Source organism: Cydia fagiglandana, chromosome 10, assembly GCF_963556715.1.
Source record: "Cydia fagiglandana chromosome 10, ilCydFagi1.1, whole genome shotgun sequence".
In the NCBI taxonomy this organism is placed as follows: domain Eukaryota; kingdom Metazoa; phylum Arthropoda; class Insecta; order Lepidoptera; family Tortricidae; genus Cydia; species Cydia fagiglandana.
The window spans coordinates 13,631,374-13,644,011 of record NC_085941.1 but is presented as its reverse complement, the minus strand read 5'-3'; the positions used below and the strand labels follow the sequence as shown (position 1 = coordinate 13,644,011).

The following is a 12,638-nucleotide window of genomic DNA, read 5'->3' as shown; positions in this document are numbered from 1 at the left end:
ATTTTAGCAGGGAGATCTAATTGATGTAATACAGTAATTAAACTTTCAATATTAACATTATCAAAGGCACCTTTTACATCTAGAAAAACACATATAACATTTGTATGACTAAGTTTAGCCTTTTTAAGGTCACTAATAAATGAAACAAAACTTTCAGTGCAGCTTTTGCCTTTTCTGAATCCAAACTGAACATCCGGTAGCTTTCCCTGAGTTTCTGCATAGTAATCTAAACGTAACTTTAACATATTTTCAAAAAGTTTGCCTAAACATGATGACAATGAAATTGGTCTATATGATGAAGGACAGTGTTGGCATCAATCTGAACTAAATCAATCCGGATTGATCAATCGAATTGACGCGTCAATCCGAATTGATCAATCCGGATTGATCAATTCGAATTGAATCAATTCTGATTGACGCGTCAATCCGATTGAATCAATTTGAATTAACGCATCAATCCTCAATTCGGATTAAATCAATTCTCAATCTAGATTAACCATAGTCCCTAAGATTACTTTTCAAAGGTGTAAGTTTTTGGGACTTACTTACTGGACTTAAATTCGATATCTGAGGTTCCCAGAGGTTCAAAAACATGTTCCTGATGTCAGTATTGATTTATTTTATTTATTTTACTTATTTTATTTATTTTATTTATTTTATTTATTTTATTTATTTTATTTATTTTATTTATTTTATTTATTTTATTTATTTTATTTATTTTATTTATTTTATTTATTTTATTTATTTTATTTATTTTATTTATTTTATTTATTTTATTTATTTTATTTATTTTATTTATTTTATTTATTTTATTTATTTTATTTATTTTATTTATTTTATTTATTTTATTTATTTTATTTATTTTATTTATTTTATTTATTTTATTTATTTTATTTATTTTATTTATTTTATTTATTTTATTTATTTTATTTATTTTATTTATTTTATTTATTTTATTTATTTTATTTATTTTATTTATTTTATTTATTTTATTTATTTTATTTATTTTATTTATTTTATTTATTTTATTTATTTTATTTATTTTATTTATTTTATTTATTTTATTTATTTTATTTATTTTATTTATTTTATTTATTTTATTTATTTTATTTATTTTATTTATTTTATTTATTTTATTTATTTTATTTATTTTATTTATTTTATTTATTTTATTTATTTTATTTATTTTATTTATTTTATTTATTTTATTTATTTTATTTATTTTATTTATTTTATTTATTTTATTTATTTTATTTATTTTATTTATTTTATTTATTTTATTTATTTTATTTATTTTATTTATTTTATTTATTTTATTTATTTTATTTATTTTATTTATTTTATTTATTTTATTTATTTTATTTATTTTATTTACTTTATTTATTTTATTTATTTTATTTACATTATTTATTTCTTTTACTTTATTTATTTTAATTATTTTATTTATAATATAATAAGAACACACCACACAGGTAGATATAAAGATAAACAGAGGAACGGCAAAAAAACTTGTTTATGCTGGAGGCTGTTTTCACCTTAGATATCGATTTTGAATGCAAGCAGTCACTTTCAAAAAATGTCACTAAAATGTCCCGAAAGAGGACACCTTTCAATATTGCAGTCGAAAAGATGTTTAGAAACCTCTGGCTACCTCAGATATCGATTTTAAACGCAATCGGGTAATTTCTAGAAATGTCCCAAAAAAGGGCATCTCTCAATATTTCCCTCGGAAACAAGTTTCGAAACCTTTGGGCACCTCAGATATCGATTTTGAACGCTATCGGTTAATTTCAAGGAAAGTCCCGAAAATGTTCCTAAAAGGACATCCTTCATAATGCCGTCAGAAACATGTTTCGGAACCTTTGGTAAACTCGGACACCGCTTCGGAACGCATTTGGTCAGTTTCAAAAAATGGCCTAAATAAAAAGGACATTAGGTGTACATACAGTAGACAGTAATCGTCAATCCGAATTGACGATTGAGGATTGAGGATTGACCGGTCAATTCGAATTAACGATTAGTAATCGTCAATCTTCAATCAGTAGATTTAGAATTAGTTTCGTCAATCGTCAATCGTCAATTCGAATTGATCGGTCAATCCTCAATCGTCAATCGTCAATTCGAATTGATATTTTGCCAACACTGATGAAGGACTATTTACTGGTTTATTTGGCTTTAAGATGGGAATGACACATTGTGTTTTCCATGACTCTGGAATGACTAAATGATCCCATAATTTATTATAAATATGTAAAAGTATTTCTATAGCATTAGGATGCAACTTTTTTACTAACATATATGGTATATTGTCTAACCCTGGTGATGTGTCTTTTCTACTTTTGAGTGATATAAAAAGTTCATTAAGTGTAAACGGTCTATTCAGAAAAGAGTTCCTTGGAGTTTCGTCTGACTGATTAATAATGTTATTTAAATGATTTTTATTTAATGGAGATGAATCTGATAATTTATTTAAAAAACTTGGCACCCATTCATCATTTAAATGTCTATTGTGAGAAGAGCCAATTCTTTTAAACTTTTTCATGTATCCCCATATCCTAGAAACCGGTGTCATCCTATTAAAACTACTGCATAGCTCTTGCCAAGACCTCACACGTTCTTGTTTTAATGTTCTTTTTTTCTGGGCATCAAGCTTTTTGTAATTTATAAAGTTAGCAATACTGGGTGATGTTCTATACTGAGTTAAAGCATCTTTAGACTTTTTAACAGCCTCAAGGCATGTTTGGTTCCACCAGGGAACAGGTTTCCTCATGACCTTCACGGATTGTTTGGACTCTAGTTTTGGAACTGTTTCTGAATGAATATCATATAAAATGTTTACAAAATTAGTATACAAATTAAGAGGTTCTGTATTATCATCAATGTCTAAATGAGAAAAACAGGTTTCTGATAAATTATAATACTTGGACCAATCTGCTCTATTATAAATATATTTTTCTTCCACAGGTCGGACTTCATATATGGATGGCTTCACATTTACATCAACCAGAGTCGGATAGTGGTAACTACCCATTGGGTCATCATGAACTCGCCATTCACAAAGGGGAGCTATTGTGGGACTGACAAGAGCTATATCAATTGCAGATGGATTCCTATTTGGATATTGCACTGTTGTTGGACTGCCATCATTTAAAATACACAAATCAAATTCATCAATAATATTGTATAAACTATTGCCTCTACTGTTATTTGATTGACAGCCAAATAATATGTGATGAGCGTTAAAATCACCCATGATTAGACATGGCTTGGGGGTTTCAAGCAAAAGCTTTTTCATTTTACGAACATCAAACCTGCTACCATTGGGTGGACAATAAACACAAAGAATGTATAATTTACCAACTGATGTTTCAATAGCTACACAGATATTCTGAATCGATTCATAAAAAGTTGTGTTTATGATATTATATTGTAAGTTTTGTTTAATAAGTATACCTACTCCATTTTTGGCATTTTTTGAAATTTTATGTATAAAGTTGTACGGGGCAAAGTTAGGAATTGTACTTTTACTTTTGAGCCATGTTTCATTTAATAAACAAATGTCTATCTGTTGCTCTGCAAGAAATGTATTTAATAGGGCTTTCTTATGTAACAAACTTTGAATGTTAAACTGTGCTAGATGCAAAAAAGTGTCCATGATTTAGTTTAATAAATTTGTTTTGAGTATTTCTTTAATTCTTTTATTATTAATTGGAGTATCACTCCTGTCATTTCCCAGCATAACCAAAGATTTGATTAAAGCATTAATGATAGTCTCGTCATTCAGTAGTTGCTCAATATTCAGGGAAGTTTGGCTTACGCCTACATTATTATTTGGTTTGGTTATGCTTGGAAATACTTTTGGATTTGTAATAGGTACAGGGGCTGATGGTACAGTATTACTCACCACAGTGGCAAAACTACGGCTGAGGTTTTCATATTTAGCTTTCTTTTCTTCAATTTTCTTTTGTTTCACAGGGCAGTCTCTGGAGATCGCCAAGTGATTGCCTTTGCAATTAATGCAAGTGAGTTCATCTACATCACAATCTTTATATGAATGCTGTCCAGAACAAGCTGAACACATTTGTTCGCCTCGACAAACTCTTGCTGAGTGGTTGAATTTTAAGCATTTGTAGCATTGCAGCAGTGGTGGTATATACATGTGAATCGGGTATCTGTACATTTGCATGTATGCATATTGGGGTAATGTCGTAGCCGCAAAAGTAACGGCAATCGTACCTAAGGGGACCAATTTGCCGTCCACTTTTCTCATAAATCTCTTAACCGAGATCACCTCCGTATCACAGGTAATGTTTTTATATATCTCTTCATTAGTCATCTCCTTAGGCACGTAACGTATCACGCCTGTTGTCTCTGTAAGGTGTGCTGGTACAAAAGCTTTCAACTTATTTTTGCCCAAAAAATTGTCCATTTTGAGAAAGTTATTGGCCGGTGCAGGTTTCTTAAAAGTGACGCCTACTTTATGCGCGTTCACTCGATGCACGCCGACTATTCCTTTAACATTGTCCGTGAATAGTTTTGTCAGAGCAATGGGATTCCTATTGCCCAACTTGTCGTTTTCCTGCGATTCTACGTACACGACGCACTCAGCGCTGTGATTGTCTGGGAATTGTCGCTTGTAATTTGGCTTAACAAACATTTTATAATTTGCGGTAACGTCCGAAGCCGCCAACTTTCGTTTCTTTCTTTCTTTTGGTTCTTTATCACCGGGGGGCTGGCCCCCGCCGGTGTTTTCACCCATTTTTATTTACACAATGTTCTATGTACACAAATTTACTATTTACACCAAATTTAAGTTAATATATACAAAGAAATCAATTTGAGAAAATCTGGGAAAATTAAATCGCCCGCTTTTTTCGACTTCCCGCCAAAAAGTCACATTTATTGGTTATGCTTTAGTGTTGCCAGTTGAAAAATGTTGGGACAGTTGCTTAATAAATTCGATCAACGTAAAAAATGTCCATAATTGGTGCCGTGTCCATTACTGGTGCCGTCACCCTATATTGGTATTGACCACTCGATTTCAATTCTATTAGTAGAATTTAAATGCCTAGTAGTGGAGATATTATTTAACGAAATACACGAAATCGAGTGGTCGAAATTCAAAAATCGGTCGCCATTTAGGTACATTCATTTGGTTTCATTAAGTTACAGTTGTACATTTTTTTAAACGTTTATTTAATAAAAGGACATGTCATGATTGTTCAAATGTTTACTCTAATTCTAATGCTAAATAATTTTTAAGAAAAAAAAACCGACTTCCATGGGGGCCGATGAAAGATTATTGTATAGACGGTCAAGCAAATCTTGTCAGTAGAAAAGGGCGCGGAATTCAAATTTTCTATGAGATGATATCCCTTCGCTCCTACAATTTTCAAATTTGCCGCCTTTTTCTACTGACAAGATCTGCTTGACCAAGTTATAGATGGTACACTATGTAGAAAAGGAGGTAAAACCGCCCACTTTTCTACTAGCATTTCGCTTCTGTATAATGGCTCCTCTACAGGATGGGCCAACGCCGGCCACTCCAAGGGACGCAGCCATGCGGTAGAATGAGATAGTAATATCACTTGCTCCCTTTAACGCATAAATGCGTCCCTTGGAGTGGCCGGCGTTGGCCCATCGTGAAGAGGAGCCATGAGGGTCGTAGTTCTAGCCTAACCTAACCCACTCCTCAGATAGCAGTTCGGTTCTGTGCGGATCGCAGTTCGAACCTAATCAAACCCACTTTTCAAGTAGCATTTCGTTTCTGTAAGGCTCGCAGTTCTAACCTAACCTAATCCTTGTTCGGTTCTGTGAGGATCGCAGTTCAAACCTAACCTAACCCACTTAATGGCGCATGCCGTGCGGTGTACGGGGGTTTAAGCGGGAGGGGCTAGTAAGATTGGCATCATCGTACTTTATACCTACATTAATTTTATGATAGGTAATCATAGTTGTTTATTTAGTTAAGGTATCATAGTGGTTTTCTGGGTCAAGGTCCGGGTCCGAGTCCGGGTCCGAGTCCGGGTCCGAGTCCGGGTCCGAGTCCGGGTCCGAGTCCGGGTCCGAGTCCGGGTCCGAGTCCGGGTCCGAGTCCGGGACCGAGTCCGGGTCCGAGTCCGGGTCCGAGTCCGGGTCCGAGTCCGGGTCCGAGTCCGGGTCCGTGTCCGGGTCCGAGACCGGGTCCGAGTCCGGATCCGAGTCCGGGTCCGAGTCCGGTTCCGAGTCCGAATCCGGATCCGAGTCCGGGTCCGAACCGGATCCGGGTCCGAAACGGATCCGGGTATGAGTCCGAGTCCGGGTCCCAGTCCAAGTCAAAATCGAAATTCGTAATCACCAAACGTGTAAATCACCGTACGTATGCGTCATTGAAGAGTTCTGTTCTGGTCATCATCAGCAGTTCCACTTCATCAAATGCGACAGTTTTTAATGTAAATGCTTGATTTTATGATGAAAATACAAAAAAATCTATACGTATGCCTTTAATATTTGAGGAGTTCCCTCGATTCCTTATGGATCCCATCATCAGAACTCGAGCTTGACAAAAATGTGGCTTAAAAACTTAACTTGCTTAACAACCATAACGACGAGGACAAATCGCCAACCGTGAACTATGCGTCGTTGAAAAGTTCTGTTCTGATCATCATCAGCAGTTCCACTTCATCAAATGCAACAGTTTTTAATGAAAATGCTTGATTTTCTGATGTAAATACAAAAATCTCTATACGCATGCCTTTAAGATTTGAGGAGTTCCCTTGATTCCTCATGGATCCCATCATCAGAACTCGAGCTTGACAAAAATGTGGCTTTAAAACTTAACTTGCTTAACAAACATAACGAAGAGGACAAATCGCCAAACGTGAACTATGCGTCATTAAAGAGTTCCGTTCTGATCATCATCAGCAGTTCCACTTCATCAAATGTCACTTTTTTGGGTGTATATGCTTGATTTGTTGATAAAAACCCAAAAATCACTATATGTATGCCTTTAAGATTTGAGGAGTTCCCTCGATTCCTCATGGATCCCATCATTAGAACTGGGTTTTGACAAAAACGGCACCAATCTGTATGCATATACATTCAATCAAAAAAAGAATTTTCAAAATCGATCTAGTAATGACGGAGATATGGAGTAACAAACATTAAAAAAAAAAAAAAAAAAAATTAAGAAAAAAAAACCGACTTCTATGGGGCCCGGTGAAAGATTATGGTAGATGGTGCACTATGTAGAAAAGGAGGTAAAACCAGTACCTACTTTCTAGTAGCATTTCGTTTCCGTAAGGGTCGTAGTTATCTAGCCTAACCTAACCCACTTCTCTGATAGCAGTTCGGTTCTGTGAGGATCGCAGTTCGAACCTAATCAAACCCACTTTTCTAGTAGCATTTCGTTTCTGCAAGACTCGCAGTTCTAACCAAACCTAACCCACTTTTGTTCGGTTCTGTGAGGATCGCAGTTCAAACCTAACCTAACCCACTTAACGGCGCATGCGGTGCGGTGTACGGGAGTTTGAGCGGGAGGGGTTTGGCATCATCATACCCACATTTTATGGTAGGTAATCATAGTGGTTTATTTAGTTTAGGTATCATAGTGGTTTTCCGGGTCAAGGTCCGGGTCTCTGAGTCAGAGTCCGGGTCCGAGTCCCGGTCCAAGTCCGGGTCCGGGTCCGAGTCCGGGTCCGAGTCCGGGTCCGAGTCCGGGTCCGAGTCCGAGTCCGGGTCCGAACCGGATCCGGGTATGAGTCCGGGTCCCAGTCCAAGTCAAAATCGAAATTCGAAATCACCAAACATGTACTATGCGTCGTTGAAGAGTTCTGTTCTGATCATCATCAGCAGTTCCACTTCATCAAATGCGACAGTTTTTAATGTAAATGCTTGATTTTATGATGAAAATACAAAAAATTCTATACGTATGCCTTTAAGATTTGAGGAGTTCCCTCGATTCCTTATGGATCCCATCATCAGAACTCGAGCTTGACAGAAATGTGGCTTAAAAACTAAACTTGCTTAACAAACATAACGAAGAGGACAAATCGCCAAACGTGAACTATGCGTCGTTGAAGAGTTCCGTTCTGATCATCATCAGCAGTTCCACTTCATCAAATGCGACAGTTTTTAATGAAAATGCTTGATTTTCTGATGAAAATACAAAAATCTCTATACGCATACCTTTAAAATTTGAGGAGTTCCCTCGATTTCTCATGGATCCCATCATCAGAACTCAAGCTTGATAAAATAGTGGCTTAAAAACTTAACTTGCTTAACAAACATAACGAAGAGGACAAATCGCCAAAGGTGAACTATGCGTCGTTGAAGAGTTCCGTTCTGATCATCATCAGCAGTTCCACTTCATCAAATGTCACGTTTTTGAATGTATATGCTTGATTTGTTGATAAAAACACAAAAATCACCATATGTATGCCTTTAAGATTTGAGGAGTTCCGTCGATTCCTCATGGATCCCATCATCAGAACTGGATTTTGACAAAAACGGGACCAATCTGTATGCATATACATACAATCAAAAAAATATTTTTCAAAATCGGTCCAGTAATGACGGAGATATGGAGTAACAAACATAAAAAATAAAATAAAAAATAAAAAACATACAACCGAATTGATAACCTCCTCCTTTGGGATTTGAAAGTCGGTTAAAAAAAAAAAAAAAAAAACATACAACCGAATTGATAACCTCCTTCTTTGAGATTTGGAAGTCGGTTAAAAATGAAGTATCAGTACCTACTCAAAATCATTAATTGTTAAAAAAATTAAATGTCATTCTTAAAAATAACTATCTCCAATTTATAGCCTGGTTGGTAGTGCTGTTATATTTATTTGCATTATATTTATTTGATCAATAACAAATGTACACTGAAAACTTTGAACGACATAAAAATCCTCGAAACTATTTGTGCAAAGAGACAAAACACAAAAGTGCTGGGTGTCCCATATAAACAGGATACCTACACAATAAACTTTGATGAATAGGGACACGTAGGCACGAATACAGCAATAAGTTCCGATGCTAATTGATTGGGTTTAGGTGCGGAAACGAACTGATTTATTTTATTGCCGGGACTACGAATAGTTAGGGGTCATCCATTAATTACGTCACACGAATTTCTAGGTTTTTTGACCCCTCCCCCCTCCTTGTCACACTTGGTCACATTTGGCAAACCCCTCCCCTAGTGTGACGTCACATTTTTTGACGATATAAATATTAGTAATTTTATAACCCAAAACTGCTTAGGAAAGAAAATTAAACGAATAAAAACGCTTATCGTTTTAAAAACTTGTTATTTAAAAGTACAACAATAAAATAATTAAAATAAAATTTCCGTTACTGATGAAGTTAAAGTGACGTCACAAAGTTTGTGTCTCCCCCCTCCCCCATGTCACAATATGTCACATTTTCTTGACCCCCTCCCTCCCCCTAAACGTGTGATGTAATTAATGGATGACCCCTTACCTACATATTCAGCCTAGCGTTTGTGTCATACGTGGGACGCTATGGAGGTGGAAGAGGCAGTTTGCTCAAATGCGCGAATCAATATCTACCTATATACGTACTTTTTATAAAAATATGCTTTAGTGTATTTATTTTAAGGCCTGAGTGGACGCTCGAAGCGGAGCGTTCGGCAAGGCGTGCATCGTGGCGTTGTTGACACGTGTTGAATTGTACAAACTAAATTTAGTTAAATAGATAGAAATTGAGCAAGCACAATAAATAGGAAACTCGGTAAATTTTCGTTTCGGGCGAAAACGGTTTCTACTAAAACTTAACAAATCCCTTTGATTTTGATATCGTTCGCTTGAGCATATAGGTATGTAGGTTACCTATATTCTAGGTTTGTCGGTTTCGTTTTAAAAATAAAAACATAGTTTTTATAAAACAAACGCCTTAATTCGACCAAGGTTTTATTCACAAAAAATATGCTTTAATCTGTTGCAAATTTTGAAAAAAGGAAAATCTATAAACGTACGTAATCATCACGGAGAATGGAAAGTATTTAGAAGTGGAAAAACATTTTCTCTTTTTGTATGGACGAGCGTAATAAACCTAGCGGTTTTTTCCGTTCGTAGCGTAAAGCGCCTATTGATGAAAAGAAAACCCACTTAGCGGATCGCTGGCAGTGAATATGTTAAATCAAATCAACCTATATATTTAAATTATGCTCATGTTTCATTCCCTAATAACAAGTACCTAAATAAGTAAATATTGGAATATAAATTCTGTCTTCTAAATAAATAGTCATAAGTATTTTCAATAAATCTCTGTTCATTTCCTTGTTTCAGATTACGCCCTCCAATGAATGTTTTAAATTGAAAACCTTATTAATAACGACCGGCTAAAGTAATTAGAAGAGCATTAATTAAAATGAATAACGGAATGATTGCCCTTCAATACTTCGTTTATAACGTCTCCGGTGACCCCTTGGAAGATAATTTCACATTCATCTTCAACTCGAGTTTCTTCGAAGAGCCGGTCTGCGAAGCGACACAAACTTTGCTCTTTAATACAAGTTTCGGAATCGAAACTGCTGTTGCAGAATGGGAAGCGCTAACTACTATCATCGTATTATCTGCTGTTATTCTGGGAACCATCTTCGGAAACATTCTAGTTATACTAGGTGTATTCACCCACAAACCGTTACGGATAGTGCCGAACTTTTTCATTGTGTCACTAGCTGTAGCAGATTTGGCTGTCGCGGTGCTGGTGATGCCTCTGAACGTGGCGTACTCGACTCTCGGTCGCTGGCTATGGGGCAAACACTTGTGCAAGATGTGGCTCACTTGTGATATCATGAGCTGCACCTCATCCATACTAAACTTATGTGCCATAGCACTAGACCGATACTGGGCTATAACAGATCCTATAAATTATGCCAACAAAAGAACACTGAGAAGAGTACTGTCACAAATTGCTGGAGTGTGGATGTTGTCGCTTCTCATAAGCTCACCGCCCCTGCTCGGATGGAACGATTGGCCAGAGGAATTTACAAAAGATACGCCCTGTCAATTAACATCAGAACCCGGTTACGTAGTTTATTCGGCACTTGGCTCATTCTTCATTCCACTAGTAATAATGACGATAGTGTATATACAAATTTACATTGCTGCAAGGAAAAGATTTAGGAGGCGCACATTGGCCACAGGAATATACAAGAAACGACCAGTAATACACGTAGAAAACAAAGAGGAAAGTCAAGAAACTAAAGAGGAATCGGAAAATGATTCTGACAGTGGAGAGAGTATTAATAAAAATCAGAGGAAAGCCTTCAATGACATTAAGAGAAACTTTTTTGTGCCGCTGCTGTTGCTTCACGATCCGCTTGCCAGACAAAAACTTGAGGCTGATATAAACGATCAGCATCCAAAACTGTCGCCTGGTAGTTGTGGAAGTGTAAAGAAGGGTTCATCATTTAAAAACACAAATCAGAAAAAGAGAAGACAGGAAAAGCCTTTACTTGCAAGCGTTAGTAACAGCGGAGACGTGGTCCACCAGTTTGTTGAGCAGAAACAAAAGATTTCATTGTCAAAGGAGCGAAGGGCAGCACGGACACTGGGCATTATAATGGGTGTATTCGTAATTTGTTGGCTTCCCTTTTTCCTTATGTACGTGATTTTACCTTTTTGCCGTGTCTGTTGCCCGAGCAACAAGTTAATTAACTTCATCACGTGGCTCGGGTATGTGAACTCTACAGTGAATCCTATAATCTACACCATTTTTAATTTAGACTTCAGGAAAGCTTTCAAAAAGTTGCTGGGCATGAATGCATAATGAAGTAGAGAGTTAAAGTAGGGGTTCATTACAATGGTGCAGTAGTTTTTTATACCTTCGTGGTGAATATTAAATTGCACTCATCCTGCAAAGCGCTTTTCCTGATTTCTGCTCATCTTTTGATATTAAATCAAATAGCAAGTTAAACGTGTGCATGAGACAGAGTAACGACCCTTTGAGACTAACTACTGACCTACCATTTTATTAAGCGTCCGACTTGCGGACATATTATATAGCCTTATTAGTTGGTAAGAGTAGTATCTACCTACCTAGTTTTTTAATTCTGTGTAACCAACGATAAGAAAGTAATCGTAGAAAACTATTTAGCTGTGTTTTATTTTGACATTACTTTTTTATGATTAAAATATCATGATTCGCTTAGACAGGCTGTCTACTCGGAGTAATTAACAATGGAGCCGCCATTAACAGGCGTTCCCCTCTGTCGAAAATAGGCGGCCAATGGTCAACCTCATGTCAACCATATGTATGGTAATATTTTCATCATCTCGTTTATTTTCAACTTTACGGCATAAATGTATAATATTATGGTATTTCGAATATACACAGGAGCCTGATTCAGTCTACTTTTTGAATTTACACTCCCAGTGACCCCCCCGAGGGACCTATGAAAAAAATTCCAAGAACTGATTATTCACGGGTAGGGACGGTTTTTTGGATATAATGACTGGACTAACTTGACACTTTAACTGAAACAAGTGTTTTTGTAAAATATGTGGGAATTTCACTAGACTTACTTATATCAACCGGCATATGAACCGTGATTAACTTTTTGTATTGTTCTGAGCGCGGTCTACACAGCTTTGACACCCACCCGTTAACTTCAGATACCCGTGACGTGA

The 12,638-nt window shown here is 36.0% G+C and overlaps 1 protein-coding gene across 1 annotated transcript; it reads left to right on the top strand.

Annotated features, from left to right (window-relative positions):
* The first annotated feature begins 10,284 nt into the window (after positions 1 to 10,284).
* LOC134667923 (tyramine/octopamine receptor-like) lies at positions 10,285 to 12,136 on the top strand. Its single transcript, XM_063525342.1, has one exon. The coding sequence runs from the start codon at positions 10,375 to 10,377 to the stop codon at positions 11,776 to 11,778; it is 1,404 nt and encodes a 467-aa protein (XP_063381412.1). The 5' UTR covers positions 10,285 to 10,374; the 3' UTR covers positions 11,779 to 12,136.
* Positions 12,137 to 12,638: the final 502 nt, after the last annotated feature.